The following is a 19,270-nucleotide window of genomic DNA, read 5'->3' on the forward strand; positions in this document are numbered from 1 at the left end:
TCTTCATAATCCCCATTCTGCGATTCGTAGGCCCAGGAAGGTCTCAGCAGGCGCAGGGCTGCAGGACAGCCCCGAGCGCCAAACTGGGGCGCAGACCCACAGCCCGACCGCCCAGGGGCGTCCGGGTCCGCTCCCGCTTCGGAGGAAGCGCGCGTGGAAGACTGGCAGAAGCCGCGCGCGGGTCAGTCAGAGGGTCACGCAGGCCCTGGGAAGCAGGGGCCCGGCCCGAGGGGCGCCCCGATGAGCGAGAGCTGCCGGCCCGGCCGCCCCGGGGGGCTGCTGCTCCCGACCGCCCCGCTGCCCCGGGCACGGCCCCGCCGGAGGGGACCGAGGCGCTGCCTCTGCCTCCTCGGCCCGCCGCCCCGTCCCCGCCACCACCGCGGGGCCCCCGGGGTTTCCGGTCTGGCCTCAGGTAGGAGCTTTAGCCAGCGGTGTGACGCTTGTTTTATTTTTAGGTGTGTTTATACCAGATAAAACCTCTGCAGAGATACAGCTGCAGGGGCATAAAAACGCTTTTGCTTATTTTGTCTGGAAATTGGTGTATCTGCAGAAGTTCTGTTCAGCTCTGCTGGCAAAGCGCTTGTTTGCTAGAGAAGCCGTCATAACCCACGCAACACCATGACGCCCCTACGTCTCCCAGCAGATCACGCTTTGGGTCGTCTCATGAAAAGCAAACACACAAACTGCAGCGAGCGTTTCAGATAGCTACGTAGGGTCCTGCTGGCACTGTTAGCCCTCACCTTAGCAAGGAGTGGAGCTACGCAGAGGCAAATTCCCCAGTACCCCACAGCAAACGACTGATTTTCAGCCAGATGCTTGCGTTTCACGGCTGTGCCTTCGCTCTCGGCTGCGAACAGCCGCGTGCTCGCGCCAGGATCCCGCACCTCTGGGAGGGCACGCTTACGGGCGCGGACAGGGCAGCGCGCTGGCGCCATCCCTGAGCGCCCGCTCCCCCGCCCGCTGCGAGCACGCGGGCCCCCGTACGGACCTGCGACGCTTCGGCTTGATGCTAACGTGCTTTTTTAGTGGCACGAGCCAGGGAGCGGCCCTGCGGGAAGGCAGACTTTTCACGTTAGGGGTCCGGGAGCTCTTCCTGGGGGATTCAAGGGGCAGAAGCCCCCAAGCCTGCATCAGGGCGATTCCCCTGAGCACATGAAAGCACTCCCAGTTACACTGGTGCCACTGAAGGGTGAAACCGGTAAACGTAAACAAACCCTGAGACTTGCACGCGCGCTGGGTCTGCTAAGTGGCAACGTCCCAAGGGAGCCAAGGCTTTTTGTCGCCCCTCAGGAGCAGGGCTGCCTATCCGCTCGGCCTCCGCTTCGCTCTTCCGAGCGGGCGAAGAGCGAAAGCAGCCAGGAGCCGCTCTCTCCTGAGCCTGCCGGCGAACCAAAACACAGATGCCACAACTAATTTTAGGCCTGCCACCCTTGGGAGCGCTCTCGCAGTTCTTCGAGCCAGCAGCCAGCCCGGGACCAACCGGCCCGAAGCGCAGGACAGCGACGACGGCCGACGCGGCAGCGCTCCCTCCCCGGCCCAAGCCCCGAGGGAGCAGAGGGCGCCCCGAGGCTGAGCCGCCGGCGCTTCTCCGGCCACGGCGGGGCGCTGCCGGCCCCGGGGGACCCTCCACGGGGAACGCGGCGCTCCCCCTTCCCTAACTGACAACTGGCCCTCCGCCCTGCTAAACTTAGACAGACACCTCATCCTCTCGGGGCTTCTGGCAACTGCTCCACCCCGCGCTGCAGCTCCAGCGTTTGCGCACCAAGGCGTCGCTCTTCTCCTCCTTTCAGGGAGGGAAGAGCGGACAGACTCGCCCAGCTGCGGCGCGGGATTAAACCGGCGCAAAGGGAGCCTCCGTGCGTACCCTGGAGCAGCGGAAAGGCACAAAACAGGGTAAAATTAAAGACCACATCTGCGAGCAGCCCGCCAGGCACTAAGCAACCTTTGCACCCCCCGACGGGCTGAGCTATGTGGTCTCAGAAATAGCCAAGAATCAAGGACCTGGAATTTGGCTCAGGCTGCTCTGTAAACAGAAAGGGAAAAAAAAAATCCATGTGTTCTATATTTTTTCTAACCTTTTAAAGATGTGACTGTGGACTTAGAAGAAGATCAGGAAGCAGTGGTTTTCTCTGCAAGTGAAAGGCAGCATCACCAGGGAAAGCCTTCTCTCACCATAAGGGAGGCATAAAGCAGCAGCAAAGTGAATAACTGAAAAACAGACATCTAAATGCACAGGCCACGTAAAAGGGCTGAGCTAACCGGGATTACCTCACATTTTCTGCAGGGTACGAGCACGCTCATGGACAGATCAGCTCAACGTGGTGACTTGGTACCCTGCAGTACTGACATCTTCAGGCTCCTGGCCCAGACTTGTCGAGTGCTATCTGAAACTGTTCTTCTGCATGAAACCGGCACTTCCAGGCATAAAGGGAAAAAAGATCATGCAGTTGTCTGGAGGCTTAGCTCTTGCTTTGCTTTGTCTTCCAGTGACAAAAATTGATGCTGACTTCACAACATCTCCAAAACCCGCAGGACCCAGTGACAGAGGCACACAAGACCCTGTCTAAGTGCATCTGTGTCTGTGCTGGACAACTGAATTCCCAAATCTTGAGAAATTCTTATGTCCTGGACATGGCAAATGAGTAGGACCTTCATGAAAGAGAAGCTGTGACCATCCTGGGCACAATCCGAAACAAAAATGTTGACTTCCCTTTCCAACACAAGGTAGGATGTGAAAAAGGACAAGAAAGGAAGAAACTGGGAAAACACTGAGTCTTCATCAGGCAACTCACAAGTAAATTGGTGAAAAAGGCAGAAAGACAATAGGTTTAAGATCTGTTAAGGTCTCACATGGGCATTACGGTTCAGCTGCAAAATTCCAGTTTAAGTTTGCTCCGCAGCCAGTGCCTCCAGACAGATCACTCCAGGCATGGGGTAACGGGTGCAGAGCTTTCTTTGGTAGTCAGACACGTTGGCAGATGTTGTTCAGAGAAGAAGAAAACACACAAAAATACACTTTGTGCCCACAGGTGTAATATGACACGTGCGCACATATGTGCGCACACACAATCCAGGAAAAACTGCAGATGGTCTCAAAAATATCTATTACATACTATTGTAATTTTCCCATTAATTCACCTAGCTGCTGCCCAGATGAAAGCAGTTAACCTGATCCACGCACAAGTTACTTTTCTGCTCTTCTCTCTTTTTAAAGAGGAAAGAGGAGCTGTGGCAATATCCATCCAAGTCCTCCCCAGCAACATTTCAGAGAAAGCGCAAATGCTGATGCTCCCCGTTCCAGATAGAGGGAGGGGGAGGAGGAAGGAATCTTCAGTGGTAAATTACTGATACAAAAACTTGTTCCTGTACTGTTCTCAGCAGAGGAGCCAAGGTCAAAGCATTTTTTCTGTCATTTCCAACCAGCAAAGAAGCCAATGCAGCTAAAATATGTAACACCAATCAAACTGCTGAAAAGCTTGTGAGAAAACATGAGAAAAAAATTAAAGTATCATCTTCAGAAAGACAACAACAACAACAAGCCTTCTAAGGCCTTTTCTGAGAAGCGAGAACACCAGAAAAGGAGAAAGCAAAACGCAGTATCTTCCCACCTCACCCCATGAGCCGAGCGTGTCCCAGTGAATCCATAAAACGTGCTTTAGGAAGTCTGCGCTCTCCCCACTGGCGTTTCTGGGATTGCTCCAGCGGGCGGCAGCCATTCCAGGAGAAGAGGGAGAGCGGTTCGGCCAGACGGGCGAAGATGCTGTCGAAAGGCTGATTCACCCCCAGGTTTTTCCCAAGCAGGTCGTCAGGCGCCGGTCCCGGTCTCTAGCCCTAGTGCGAGCAGGTCGGCCGGAGGGTGCTGCCGGGCCGGGCCGGCTCTCGCGGGCGCCGCGGGATCGGAGCCGGCACCACCGAGACCTGCACCGTCAGTGCCCCAGCCCAAACGGCTGGCAGGTGCCCGTGCTTTTTTTTTTTTTTTTTTTTTTTTTAAAAAAGAAAACACTAGATGATTTAAATCACGAAAAACGTGTCTGCTGTCGGCGCTCGCGAGCGGCGCCCAAGACGCGGCGCTGACGGAGGGCCCCTGCGCCCTGGGCCGGGTGTCCGCGGGCTGCAGCACACGCACAGCGGGCACGCGCATCGCTGCAGAGCGTGGCGCTCGTCACGGTGCAGGTTTCCCCACGTCCGGCCCAGAGGTCTCGCAGCCCGACGCGGGCTGGCGGCTCTCCCTGGCCAATCTGCCAAACAGCTGCTCCTCCGCTCTCACGGCGAAAGAGGCCTCAAAACACGCATGCGACCTCCCGTTTGCCCGAGATGGTGTTCCAGTATCTACGGCTCCGGGCTGTTTTTTCTGAGCTGTATTTAAGAGGCCCGGAGGGAGGTGGCATCCAACCCCAGCCCAGCAGGATGGGCGCCCAAAAGGGCAGTAACTCTAAATACCTGCTGAGGTGGATTTTATTTTTCAGGTGATTTCTACTACTGTAAAATCACTTAATAAGCGGTCTGTGTCCTGATGAATTATCATCATTAAAATACCTACTTTGCACGGCTGCCTGGAGGCTGAATGACTTGCTGCTTGAACGCGCTTCAGGAGAAAAGCGCTATAAAAGCCCAGAGTACCACTGCTACTGACGGTATTTTTATCATTGACAGAGGATGTATCGAACTGCACTTAAAACCACTTGTGAGGAGGAACGTGGGTTGTAATTATTATTTTTAAAGCAGAATAAAGCACAACCACAGGCTGCAACAACCGGCAACGCGAGCTGCCTCTCCTGGGGGAGACAGAGCGGACGCGGGCCGAGAGCCTCCCCCAGGAGTCTCTGCCGAGACAACTGGACGCTTTCTTTTTATTTTAATGAGCTTACTCACACCACTGTCACCGTTAAAAATAAAGCCAGCGCTGGTCCACGCCGCGCGCAGGGACTACCGATACCAAGGCCAGCAGGAGTTAAAACCCCAAAGCCATTGCACCGTCTTCTTCCGCGGCAGGAGAAGAAAATAAAACCTGTTTTCTTCGCAATACCAGGACTCAAATGCCAGGTGGACGAGGTTACTGCAACCCAAAAGACGGGAGCATTCATTCATGCTGATGCATACATCAAATTACAGGCAAAATTCTCTGATTTCTTAGGCGGAAAATACCTGGCAGCTTCCACTTGGGGACGGGGGGCTCACGCGAACGGCCGGCCGCGCCGCAGGTGCCGCGAAAGCGCGCCGGCGACAGCCCGAAACAGCGACGTTGGCCTGCGCTCCTGCTCTTGCGTAGGTCGAGCTGCTTTACGCACAGCTGTCGAGGGGTTTTTTTTTTTTTTTCCCGAATCGCATCAGCCTCTTAAATATTTCTGCAGATTTGCTAATTTTAACAAACTGCTCTCCTGGGCTGAAGAGTAGCTGACTTCATCCCGACGCTACCCAGGACGGCTGTGCTCAGCTGCCTCGCAGGGACGCTTCGGCACGCCGCCGGCAGCAACGGCCCGCGGCGCGCCGCGGGGACCCGGACTGACGGCGCCAAGGCGCCGGCTCCCACCAAAGCGGGTAAAGCACAAAATATCTTTTATTTCCCTTCAGGTCCCCCTAGATAACGTTTTCAGACCCGCAGATAATTGATGCCCGATTGACTGATTACCCTTCACAGAGCCCTAACCGTAGTCCAAAGGTGCAAAAGGACCTGGGGACCTGGGGAGAGTCTCGGCCCACCCCTCCAGGGCCCAGGTGACCGCAGCCAGGGCCCGGCAGAGCGGGACAGTCCCCGTGCCTGCCTGCGTGGCCTCGGCAGAACCTCTCCACGTTCCCCGACTTCACTCTCGCCCCACCGCAAAGCGCAGCTGAGGCGAGGCTTATTCCCCCTCACCACCCCATCGTAACTCCTCGCGCTGGTTTCTCACAGCCCTGCTTGTTACAACCAACATCCTAAAATGCCTAGCACCATTTGAAAACAGAAAATGTTTGTCATCTCTTCAAAACCTTCCCTTCCCCTGAGTCTATACTGCCCTGTATTCTGAAAATCCCACGTCTTGAAAAAGCCAAAATCTAAGAAAAACATTTTCACCTGGTCAACAGTGCAGCTTATCTATCCAATCAGACTCTAGCTTGGATGGCTGCCAGCTTCTTTCAAGAGCCACGTTTAATTTACTTTACATGAAATACAACTGGAGAACAAAACCTTCTACAACCTCAGTCTCTGCTGTTCTTTTGATTCCCGCCGGGATCGCGGGAAATCACGAGGATCCTTTGGTGTCAACACATCAGCGCAGTAATGGATGAGGCTCCCTGCCTTGCTCATCAGCAAAACACTTGGCTACAGGACACTGCTGCTCTCGGCAGGACCATTAGCCATGCAGAGACGGGCTGATTTCTTCCAAGGGCTCTTTTTCCTCTGAGCAAGATCTCTGCTTTCTGCTACACAAAGCAAACTTGAAGTTCACAAAACAACTTCTTTCTTCCTCTTATCTTTTTCAAGTAAAGGATGTTAACAACCAGACCTAATTCTGCTACAATTTCCTACCCCTAGATCCCAAAACACTTTGCAAAGCACACCTCACTACTCTCAAACTGCAGGCTGTGAAACTGAGGCCGCGGATGGCAAGAGTTGTCCCACAGCTCTGTCACAAGGGAGGTCTCTGAACCTCCAGCCCGAGGCACCTGCCACCTGACTGTACCGAAATGCTAACTCAAAACCAAGAGTGATGGTACTACTGAAAATATGTCATTGTTACCCTTAAAGTACTTAAAAATTAAGATTTGCCTCTAATTCCCCAAAATAAATCAGTATTTTTACTCAGCAATATGACCCAGAGTCAATCTCTCTGTAGAAGATCTGAACTGCAAGGTACGAACAGGAAAATGAATGTACTTTTGTACGCTAGATAGAAGTCCTCCGTGCCCTCCTGCTGTTCATGTTCCGAGTTCACTGCTAAGTTACGTGCCAACTGCAATTTACAGCTCTTATCCAGAGCAAGACAAGCTCCTGTAAGGACCCCTATGTCTGTGCCGAAGGCCCCTGCTTCTTGACACGTCGTGGCACCTTCTCCGCCGCACACACCGCGGGTGCACGAGCCGCCCGGCCACGCGCGGCGCCGGTGGCCGCCCCACACCAGGCCCTGAGCCGCGAGTCAACGAGACGACGCGCGCACGTCGCGCGGGCTGTCGCACGGCACGCAACAAACAACAGCCTGCACGCACCAACCAGGGGACGTCAGCAGCGCGCCAGCCCCGGCGGACCGAGGACTCGCCCCACCGCGCGGCGGACCCACAGCAGCAGTGGGGCAGGCAGGGGCTGCTGCCCCAGGCACACGCAGCGGCTGGACCGCGGCATCCCGTGGCAGCATCGCGTTTCTGTGTGTCGGTGCGTTCAACACCCAGCGGTGCGGCCCCCGGCACTGGCTGCCCGGCCCTGGCAACGCAACGTGCGCAGAGCTGAGAGCTTCCCCTTCCTCAAGATTTCCTCAAGATCATCGAGATCCCCTTCCTCAAGATCATCACAGAGATCCAGGCTCTGTGATCTCTCCCCGCTCATCACCTACCGCGCTCTGGAGTCGGGGCGGTAAGGAGGGCTCCGAACACGCTACCAGTGCCTCTAAGTCTGTGCTGCAAATGGTTCCCACGCAGAAGACTTTTACTGGCCAGAAATGACCTTCCAGGTGTTTCGCGACTGGTACCTACACCCAGTCCATAGGGGAGGAGGAGAACCTGGCCACAGCAGAGACCCCCACAAGCAGCACCCAGCCGTTTGCTGCTGCCATGGCCGTGCCCGTCCCCGCAGCCGGTCTGATCGCGCCCCGGCTCGGTGCGCTCCCGAGTTACCCCTTGACCCATCCCTCACAGCAACACGGAGTGGAAATGCTGCAGTTTGGTTTGCAATCCAACAACTGCAGTCACTGGAAAGCCAGAGGCAGAGACAGGATGGCATGCTTGCACTGGCCAGATAGAGACAACATGTCTGTATATGTTTCTTATTTGTGTACCAGCCATAAATGCACTATTAAAATGGGAGATGAGACACACCTGCCCCTCCTGCACACTTCCTCCCTGCTCTTTTGGGGAAAAGAAAGAACTGGAAAGGATCTGCTGTTTACGCAGAAAATTTTCCCTTTGCTGCATTCCTCTAAACGTTGTGCGTACAAGCGTACGCATGGGTTCATCCAAGGTGAGATGAGATCACTTGTTGCAAACATTTACATTTTAGCTAATGATGATAGCGAGGGAAGGCGTCCATGGCCTCTGTGTCCTGTCACCAGCTCAACACAGAGTGAGGCCGCTAAAGAACAGCGGCCTGTTCCTAGATGGGAACTTGGCAGGTTTCTTTCAAGACGACTTCACTGCGCTGCTTTGTGTCCGGGCAGATGTCCGCTTCGCAAAAACCATCCCTCCGGGCACCAGCACCTCCGCGGCAGCGAGTGGGCAATACCCACCAAGGGTCCCGCTCACTCCCCCACAAAGGGGCCAACGTCCAAGCCGTGAAGATGTTGCACCCGCTACGCTTGTGCTGTGGTAGAGACCTGGAAATCTAGGACTGCTTATGCAGTGTTTTCAAAAAATACAAAATTACCTTTAAATTGCAAAGAATACTTAAATTAGCTGAACAAAACTAGAAAAAGGCCGCGTTTCATAAACCTTTCAGGCAGCTAGGTTCACCTGACGCTTCTCTCTCAGCATTGCCTTCCGGCTCATGGTGGTGTGCTGCTTTTCTTCCTTGTTGACTAACGCATTCAAGACTGCAAACATCCTGAAAATGTAACAGGGGGAAGGCAGGGGAGATAAAGCAAAATGGGCATAGCTGATACCTCTCAAGGACTGCAGACCATCTCACAATATGCCAAATATTAAAACCCTCCTTGAAAAAAGTTCACATGCGTGCAGAGGTCTACAGCTTATTAGACTATCAGCTTATATGCCAAGACTATTTGAAGCTGTAATAGTAAAGGTGGGTTTTGAGGAACTGCGTGGAAGAGGGGACGGCTTAGGGGGAAATGTGCCACATAGGGATCGGGATAAACAACTGCAACACCGTGAGCCAACAAATTACATTAGCGAGTCACAGCGCGTCAGCAAGCTGCATCACCCTCGCCTAGTGCTGTTGCAAAGCAAAATCTGTTTTCTCAAACCGTCCTCGCCGAGGCGAGCGTTCCCTGGTGGATTAAGCGAACTCGTCTTACCCGGCAGCAGCCGCCCCGGGTCACGAGCGGGCAGGCTGCCGGCACGGCGCAGCCGGCGGACGCGCCGGCGCCCAGCGCCGCGGCCCCCGCGACCGGCCCCGGCCGCCCGCGAGCATCTCCCGAGAAGCTCCAAGGCTGAACCGCAGCTTTCCTACGCTGCCGGTCTGTAACTGCAGCGCAGATTCGTGGGACCTACCAGAACAGCTCAGAGAAACAAATGGTTTTTACTAGACGTATTAGAAAACTTCCCGCAGAACAATTTTCTTTCAGTTAATGACCACTTGCTGAAGTCAGACTGCTCTGTGGGATGATAAAATAAGTTCTTCTTTTATATTTCACTTTGCAGTTCTAGACTACAATCACAAGAGGCAAGTATCCATTTCAACGCAAGCAGCCGCCAGCGAGCGTGCTAAGTACAAACCCCAAGCAAATTCGAATACCAATTGCCAGTACGGAAATGGCAAATTAAGACATTTTAAAATCAGAGATTTATAAAATAAGAACGAAACTCAATAGTAAAGCAAGAATGAATTTAATGTGAGTGATAGAAAAAATAAACCCCAGTACACTGTTACAAATTACTTTTAACTGCGAAATGAAACTACTTTCATCATATAAAAACAAAACGTTTCCAAATGACAAACAAAAAAAAAGTTAAAAAAATTTGAAAGATACGGAGAGGAGGATGGGAAAGCACGGGGGGGGGGGGGAGGCTGCCCTTGAACATTTTTCTAATGAATTGGTGAAAAAGCAAATAGATGCTTGGGACTCCAAAAGAGCCGACAGGCAGGACCCACGAAAACGCGGCACGTGCGGCGCCCCACGTTCATCAGCCCGGTGAGGCTCTGCCTAACTGTAACCGGAGAGGGGGCAGAGGGGGGGCAAGAGCGGGGAGAGGGAAAGAGAAAGAAAGGGGCTGGGACGGGGAGCATTTTACGGCACTTGGTACATACTGTGGAAACAAGAAAAGGCCAAAACCCAAACAAACCAGTAAGTGGAAGGAACAGGCTGGAAAACAACGAGCACTGGAAACGGCTATTTTTCCCCTCGCTCATCACCGCAGACATAAAGGTCATCTCAACAGCAGAGACAACGGCGGCGGCAGCCACCAGGACAAAACCGCTCGCCAATCCCCGTCCCGCTCCCAGGGCGCCGACCCCCCGGCGTCAACACGCGCCGGCGCTGGCGGGACCGATGCTTTCCCTTCCCGCGGGCTGAGGGCCCTTCCAGCCCCCCGCGGAAAGCGGCCACCGCCGCCGGCCGAACCGAGGGCCCGCGGCGCCGGTTTGGCGCGGAAGAGCGCGAGGCTGGTTGGGCGACGCGGGTCCAAGTTGGCCGCCGAAGGCCGTAGCGCGCGGTTACCGGAGCCGCGGGCGCCCCACGCCGCTGCAGCGGCCCAGGGTCCTCCTGCCGCAGACGGGCGCCCCCGTCCCAGGGCCGGCAGGTGGGTTTGGCTCACACGGGCATTACCCTACCGCGGTCAGCGGAGCGGACGCGAACCAAGCCGGCAGGCGCGGCTGCTTCCAGGACCGCCCTTTCGTAGCTGCGTCGAGCCTCTTAATGGAATAAGCTATCCGCAGGAAACGATGAACGCGCCAGCCAGAATATCTCCATAACCAGCAACATCAAAGCAAATCACAGAAAGGCTTCCTCAGTTGTAGTATTTCTTGAGCTGCAGCTCAAGGGGACTACTACGCTCCTTTCCCCTGCTTCCCTCTCAGGCTCCTCCTTTGAATATGAAACGGCCTACAGCTACAATTACTAAAGACAGAGTTTGGCAAACGCTTGTGAGAACGCAGGATACTTTTCAGGTGTGTCCGAGGAAAGGCTTCTCCTCCTGTAAACTTGCTGTGGTCTCTGTCGCAGTCTGGAGCTCTTACTGCAAATTCAGTGCCCAGTCACTCCTGACGACAAGGGTCACAACAATGCAATCTGCCCTGGTGTAGGACACGAAAACATGGATAAACATGCTGCGGATTAAGCGTATACCACCAAACGCACTGTTACCAATAACTTGCCCAAAATTCAGAAGTGATCTGAAAAAATACGAAAGCTGTATTCTTCAAACAGAAATTGCCAAGAGATCAACCTTATTCCTCATTAATTAAAGAGAGATGAGCGACGGGAATTTTGTACGTTGAACATGATGTGCTCCAAAGATAACACTTGTTTGCTCCCGAAGAAGACGGGGACTTGTACCTAAGCAGAGCTCTTGGAACACAGTGCCCAAATTCTCGTGAAATGAAGCAAATACTGGGAAAAGAACCTGATCCCAGCCAAGAGAATCACTAACGGGATTGCCCAATGTATAGATTAAAAAAAAAAAAGAATTAAAAACAAAACAAAAAACTCGTATCACCTTTCGCTTTCATCCCCTTTGCTCAGGAACCACCACCAAGGTTTACACCTCAATGATTTCCTCAGCCACCCGGGATTCACAGCACATGAAACCTGCACCATCACCATGAGAACATATCACACAGCTAGCCAGAGGGACGGGTTTCAGAAACGGTGTTCTTCCACGCACGGCTTGCCTTCAAAAGAAATATTTACATAGCACTGCCATTCGCTGGAGCAGAAAGGTCCCATTAACAGCAGAGGAACGGGAAGACCAATCCCGCTTCCGTGAAAGCGCGTAAGGACGCTACCAGTGAAGAGTTGAGGGTGTGGACCCTCAATCTCCTCCGGTGAGAGGGAGACCGAGTCTCATGAACAGGGGGGCGCAAGGCAGACCACTACTGCTGGTGCAAGGTTTAGGAGTATGGCCCCATACCTTGTCTCATCTTTCAGCTCGATAATCTGTCCCTGATCTTTTTATCAGGAATCTTATCTCTTCCTTCAATAGGTAGAAATTATTGTAGGTATTATTTATCGGCTGTGTTACAATTACATAGCAGACCACAAAGAAGATTATATATCTGTCATGCCAGACGACGCATAAACACATGGCACTTGCCCAAGCAGATTACAATCAGACCTATGAATGGAAGCTGCAAGTAGGTGCAGCAAAAAGCAGAGACAAAGGGCAGGAATAACAGGAAATGCCATTATTAAAAACTTTGCAACTACACACACAGACACATTTTTTCCAAGACAATTATCCCTTAAATTCTTTTACCGCTCTCGTTTCTTCTTTCTAACCGTTCCTTCTTTCGGTTCATTTAACTTAAACCAAATAAGCCTAAAGCATTTACACACTTCTGCATTTCAGTCGTTCAATCATTTTGATCCTGCCGCCTTGAATTTACCATATATTCTGCTTCTTATTCTCAAAGTAGCTCATTAGTCACCTCAAAAACTGCTGGTAATAATTATGCAATAAACAGAGCACAAAGATAAACAGCTACAAGCCCACAGTGTAACAAAAGCTTGAATTAATTTGCTAATTATACATAAGCATTACTAGCACAACTAGGTAGACCACATCAAAAGCTCTAAATTAAATCAAATTGTGCTAACACCTACTTTGTTTCCCGTGTAACGTCTCGGTGCGTCAAGAGAGACGAAGCCCTCCACCCGCGCGAGCAAGGCAGGCAGGCAGCGATCACACCTCCAGGGCGCGGGCAGAGGGCCCTCGCGCCGCCTTCATCCCGCGCTGCCACCTCGCTCGCGCGGGCGGGCACGCGGGCGACGGTCGGCGCCTGCCCGGCCCCACCGCCGGCCCCCGAGGCAGCCCAGCCCCTGGCCCCGGAGGTGACCTGTTCTCCGTCCAGCCCCAACCCCAAACCGCCAGCAGCTCTCGCGCGGGGCAGACGTGAACGATCCCCCCACGGCACGGCAAAAACCAAAAGCGCTTTCACGCTTCAACGTCTTACACGGGGAGAGGGGGGAAACGGCCTCTAACGTCACAGCTATCTACCCCTCTGACCTTCCTTCAGAGAGGGAAGTGAAACTCCGCTACAAAACACTTCGGCTCCGGCGACCCTCTTTCCTCGCCGCGGCTGCTGTCCGCGGAGCCGGAGCGCAACCAGCTACGGTCGAGCCTGAGCCGCGGCCGCTCACCGCGCTGCTACCGCTCCACGTCCAGCAGTAAATTAAAAGCTGCCGCGAGCAGCGATCGATAAGCAGCGAGCGCGCTGTAAAGTTAATGGAGATCTTACTAGGATGATAAACAAACTCGATAGCGATTAAAGCGTACAATTGTAGCCGGACCACAAAAGAGCGTTCCGCCTTCCTTAAAGCATTTTAAAATCGCAGCCGAAGGCAGAGAGGGACGTAAATCCTGCCCGTCACTCACTTGCGGCAGCCGAGCAGCGCTGTACGGACAACGCGGTTCGAAGGACAAGGTAATGGTATTTTCAAGGCGCCGTGCTCCATCTGCTCCGCTGGTTTTTGCTGCGGTCCACCCGTGCGAGGCGAGACACGCCGGCCGACCCCCGGGGAAACCAGGGCACGAACCCTCATGCTGAACCCCTCCACGAGACCGAGGAGCGACAGCGTTCCCCGCAGGGGTAAGGGAGACATCCGGCGTCCCTAAAGCAAGACCCAGGCAAAACCTGCTTGCTGCCCAAATCCAACCCGCACGACGGCTTGCTGACCACTGCCTAAGCCCGATCCTTCGCAAAATATTCCTTACCCACGAGCACATCTGCTGTCGGGACTTCACCCACAAACAGGACACTGCAAGACTGAGCCTTCTGCTATCAAAAACCTGCAGATCGACAGTATTCGGATGGTAAAACTTTTCCGGGTTTACTCAGTCCGGCTAACTTCGCACTGAATTCAGCAGAGATTTATCCAGACTCAAAAGGCACACGATATGCCTAATTCCCTCTACTGCTAAAACAGTTGTAAGTTGGACTCATTTTGACTTTTCTTTACTTTCACCCCGTTTTCTTCCAAGTCCTCAACTTCTACATGCAACACCCGAGCTAGTTATTGCGCAGATGGTAAATACTACAGCGCACAAATAAAGACGCAAGTATCTGTAAGCAGCACAACAAGCCCAGGCGCACGAGTGGGATCAGTCTGCGCTGTGCTAATTTCGAGGGAGCCCCTAACCGCATTTCACTCCTCGGCCCCAGCCCGCAGCAGGTCACAGGAACGCGGGACTCCAGCAGCGCAGACCTGAGCTGAGGCCGCCGCAGCCGCCAGCCGGTCGGGGGTTTTGAACACGGAAGGAAAACCCTTTGGGGGTCACGCTCCCGCTCCTGGTTTCTCTCAGCTGCAGCGATTCTCTCAAGCAGCGACGCGTCCTGCCGCGACGCACTGTGACGACGCGTGCCCATCGCCTCGGACTTGGCGAACCCATCTGACACGGACTGTTAGTCTCCCTGCTCGGGGCTCGTGTTATCTCGTGATCCCACCCATAAAAGTTACCTTGACGGTGTGCTTTTCTCAAACGCTTAAACACGTCTTTGGCACTAACCTGCTCCTGAATCAACAGGGCGCCCACAGGACCGTGAACCGATTACACCGTGTCCTAAATCCCCGTCCACCGGCACCCGAAAGCCGGTTTCTCTCCGTACTCAGCGAGCAGAGCTCCGAACCGCAGGCGGCACTTGCGGGTCTGTAAACCCCGCGGCCTCGGCGGCGTCCAGCCGGCTCGCTCCCCGGGCCCCGCGCATCCCCACGGCCGGCGGGCGGGCGGCGGGGCGGCCCCACACGGAGCAAAGGCCGCCAGCCCTCGAGGGGCGGCCGGAGCCGCGGCCGCTGTCGCCGTCCCCGAGCCGGAGCCACCGGCCACCGCTGCGGGCAGCGGCCGGGGCCGGGGCTGCCACCGCCGGCAGGGTCGGGCCAGGACCGGCCGGGGATCAGTCGGGGTCCGGGGACCATCGGGGTCGGCCGGGGACCGGTGTCGGGGGCCGGCGGGGGTCCGGGGACCGGCCAGGGACCGGTGTCGGGGGTCAGTCGGGGGTCCGGGGACCGGTGTCGGGGGCCGGCGGGGGTCCGGGGACCAGCCAGGGACCGGTGTCGGGGGTCAGTCGGGGGCCGGGGCCGGCTGGGGTCCGGGGACCGTCAGGGACGGTCGGGGACTGGTGTCGGGGGGTCAGTCGGGGGCCGGGGACTGGTGTCAGGGGCTGGGGCCGGTCGGGGACCGGTGTTGGGGGCTAGCAGGGGTCCGGGGACCGTCGGGGTCGGCCGGGGACCGGTGTCGGGGGCCGGCGGGGGTCCGGGGACCGGTGTCGGGGGCCGGTGTCGGGGGCCGGCGGGGGTCCGGGGACCGGCCAGGGACCGGTGTTGGGGGGTCAGTCGGGGGCCGGGGACTGGTGTTGGGGGCCGGGGCCGGTCGGGGACCGGTGTTGGGGGCCGGCGGGGGTCCGGGGACCGTCGGGGCCGGCCGGGGACTGGTGTTGGGGGCCGGCGGGGGTCCGAGGACCAGCCAGGGACCGGTGTCGGGGGCCGGGGCCGGTCAGGGACCAGTGTCAGCGGCCGGCTGGGGGCTGGGGACCGTCGGGGCCGGTCGGGGACCGGTGTTGGGGGGTCAGTCGGGGGCCGGGGCTGGTCAGGGACCGGTCGGGGACCGGTGTCGGGGGCCGGCCGGGGTCTGGGGACCGGCCGGGGACTGGTGTCGGGGGCTGGCGGGGGTCCGGGGACCGTCAGTCGAGGACCGGCTGGGGACCGGGGTCGGGGGTCAGTCGGGGGCCGTCGGGTCGGCCGGGGGCCGGTGTCGGGGCCGGGGACTGGTGTCGGGGCCGGCCGGGGGCCGGGGACCGTCGGGGCCGGGGACTGGTGTCGGGGCCGGCCGGGGGCCGGGGTCGGCCGGGGGCCGGGGACCGTCGGGGCCAGGGACTGGTGTCGGGGCCGGCCGGGGGCCGGGGTCGGCCGGGGACCGTCGGGGCCAGGGACTGGTGTCGGGGCCGGCCGGGGGCCGGGGTCGGCCGGGGGCCGGGGACCGTCGGGGCCAGGGACTGGTGTCGGGGCCGGCCGGGGGCCGGGGTCGGCCGGGGGCCGGGGACTGGTGTCGGGGCCGGCCGGGGACCGGGGACCGTCGGGGCCGGGGACTGGTGTCGGGGCCGGCCGGGGGCCGGGGTCGGCCGGGGGCCGGGGACCGTCGGGGCCAGGGACTGGTGTCGGGGCCGGCCGGGGACCGGGGACCGTCGGGGGCCGGTGCCGGGGGCCGGGGGCACTCACCGCACGTCGGCGTAGGCGCCGGGGTAGGCGTCGGCCCAGGGGGCGAGCTCGCTCTTGACGCAGGCGGCGGCGAAGGGCGGCCGGGCCAGGGCGCCGCCCGGGTACCAGCCGTCGGCGGCCAGCTCGGCGGGCTCCGGGGCGGGCGGCGCGGGGCCGCGGCCGCAGGCGAAGGGGCCGGCGGGCGGCTCGGCGCAGGGCCCGTACAGCTGCCCCTCGTCGGCGAAGAAGGCGGCCCAGGGCGGCGCGGGCCCCCCCGGCCCCGACCCCGGCCCCGGCCCCGGGGCGGGCAGCTCGCCGCCGTAGCGGCACGGCGCGGCCCAGGCGCCGCGGCCCGGCGCGCTCTCCAGCTTGACGCGGGCGGGCGGCGGCGGCGGGGCCGGGGCCGGGCGGGCGGGCGGCTCGGGCGGCGGCGGGGAGGCGCGGTACAGCGCCAGGGCGGCGGGCACGTCGAGGGCCAGCGCGGGCTCCGCGCCGCCGCCCTTGAAGGCGGCCGGGCCGGGCGGCGGCTCGGGCGGCCCCTTGCAGTCGGGGCGCGCCGCGGCGAACATGCAGTCGTCGCGGGGCAGCGGCTCGGCCGGCGCCTCCAGCGCCTCCACGGGCAGCCCCATGGAGGCCGACACGGCCCGGCACAGCTCCTTGGCGCTGTCGCCCAGGAAGTCGCCCTTGGCCGCCGGCTCGGCCGGGGGCGCGGGCGGCAGCAGCGGCAGGGCGCCCGCCTCGCCCAGCAGCTCCTTGAGGTCGCCGGCGCAGGCGGGGAAGGGGCCGCCGGGCGGCTCGGCGGGCGGCGAGGGCTGGCTGGGGCCCGGCTCCTCCCGCGGCGCCTGGAAAACCTCGCAGACGCTCTGGAAGAAGCTCTGGAAGGCGCCGCGGAAGGTCCTGGCGGCCGGGCGCGGGCAGAGGCGCCCGCCCGCCACCTGCACCTCCATGCTGCGCCCGGCGGCGCGGAGCGGCGCGGAGCCCGGCAGGTGCGGCCGGCCCGGCCCGGCCCCGCCGGCGGCTTTTAATCTTCTGATCTGCGCCTCGGGGAGACGCGGAGGGAGGAGGGGGCAGCGGAGGAGGTGGAGAGAGGCAGGCCGCCCCGCGCCGCCCTCCTCCTCCTCCTCCTCCGCCGCCGCCGCCGCCGCCCGGCCCGGCCCCGCCGCCGCCGCGGGTCTCGCGTGGGCCCCGCGCGTGGCCCCCCGAGGCGCAGTGCGAGCGCGGCGGGCGGCCCGGGTGCTGCTCTTCCTCCTCCTCCTCCTCCTCCTCTCCCCGCAGCTCTCTGTCTCGGCGCCTTTCTCCTCGCTCCCACTGACTCCCGTGGGGGAACTCACGCGGCTGGGCGGAATTCAGGAGAAACGCCGGGTTTTGTGGTACCCGGACAGAGCGGTTACCGGTGTTTGCCAGCTGCTCTTACTGCCGTTACTCAGGTGCCCTGTTTAACTCCGGCATCTGCGCACCTTTCACTTCCCGCTGAAGGAAACCAGACGTCCCGCAGGTATCCAGGCACCAAGACTTTGCTTCCACCTTCCTCCCCTCCACACCTGGGAAAAATCCCCGCGCTCCACCAGCGGGAAGCCGCAGGTGCGGGCGTCTTGTGTGTGCTGCTGCTCTGGTCACGCACAAAATTAAAAAAGCCCAAATAAATTCCAATCAGAAGTATTTAGTGTAGGACCTAACAAAAACAATACTTGAGCTCCCCTTACTGGTTCTGTAATAGCAATTCTAAAGCAACTTCTAGCAGGCACCATTCCCAGGCGGCCGACAACGGCATTATTCGAGGTACATTAAAAAAGGCCCATTAGTTTCAACTCCCTTTGGACACAAAAGGAAAAAAAAAGTAATAATTCGTGCCAAATGGAGGAGAAGTGGAGCCAGTCAGAGAAGAGGAAGAATCATGGTGAGTCTTTTAAAGGCATTTTTACAAGCTGCAGAAGATAAAAATAAAAACTGAAATACATCCAAGCCAAAGTTGGCAGTGTCCTCTACGCTGCCTGAGCGGTAAGAAAACCCTACCTCCTGTCAGCAAGGAGGGAGAGGAGACAAAGGAGCAGCGCGCGAGGCGCTGCTACCAGCCGCACGTCCCTCGCCGTTGCTGCGAGCTCCGCTCTCACCGGCATCGGCGCGGCAGGACAGCAGCGCTCGGGAAACCGCCGCCGCTCACGCCGCCCTGGTCCCAGCACTCTGCCTAGCTCCCCCGACTGCTGGTAAGGAAGACTTCAGGCAAACCGAAGGGCTTTGGACAAGGATGGAACACCCAAGATTTTTTAATACCAAGTAATAAAACCCGTAAAATAGTAAAGAAGCACAGCTAAAAGCTCCAAAGGTAAAAACAGAGGGAGATCCTGTAAATAAATATATGCACAGTGTCTATTTAAATACTTGTAAATCTCAGCAATCGGCCCTGCGTCGCGGGGGACGGGCCCGGCTCCGGTTCCACGCGGGCTCCTCTCTGAAAGCCCCCTGGGACCGATGTACGGCCCAGAGCCGCCAGCCCAGTGACTCACGCGTAGCCCAGCCCTGCAAATAAAACAGCACTGCAGCTAAAAGATGTGGAAAGATAACTCTATGGGAGAGAATCAGAGAGGTGTTTCAGAGGGACGCCAGGAAACTAGCAGAGGCGAGGTGGACGCCGCCGCGGTTGAATGTTAACCGCGCTACAAATTGTTCTTCGCCGGGGCACGTGAGAACACACCTACCTGTAAGACACCGCTCCGTGGAGCAGGCCTCAGCACGCTGGAGCGGTGTTTCCTGCAGAAATAGCTTTATATGCATTACTTTTCAAAAAAACTGCTATAAAGCTTTCACCATCTTTTTTTGAATGATTAGTACCATTACTTCAAAGAGGTGGTTTTTTTTTTTTTTTAAACACGCGTGAATGTCTGAACTCGCTCGTGGTAGCAGCTACGCAGTAGTAACGGTCTACCTCTGCAGGAACAGTGAAGTCCGCAGTTCAGAAGCGAAGGCACAAACCTAGAGGCACAAAGCCAAGATTCACAGCTGAATCCTATGATCGTGGCCCCTGTACATGATGCAGAAAACTGTGCTGAAAGATTTTCTGA

At 57.9% G+C, this 19,270-nt stretch overlaps 1 protein-coding gene across 1 annotated transcript in view; it reads right to left on the reverse strand.

Annotated features, from left to right (window-relative positions):
* Positions 1 to 17,158, reverse strand: part of AR (androgen receptor) — a 64,511-nt gene extending 47,353 nt beyond the window's left edge. The window contains exon 1 of the mRNA XM_068957276.1: positions 16,233 to 17,158. Coding sequence (XP_068813377.1) covers positions 16,233 to 17,158 — 926 coding nt within the window. The remainder of the gene's footprint in view (positions 1 to 16,232) is intronic.
* Between the last annotated feature and the right edge of the window lie 2,112 nt (positions 17,159 to 19,270).

This window comes from Struthio camelus, chromosome 11 (assembly GCF_040807025.1).
Source record: "Struthio camelus isolate bStrCam1 chromosome 11, bStrCam1.hap1, whole genome shotgun sequence".
Taxonomy (NCBI): domain Eukaryota; kingdom Metazoa; phylum Chordata; class Aves; order Struthioniformes; family Struthionidae; genus Struthio; species Struthio camelus.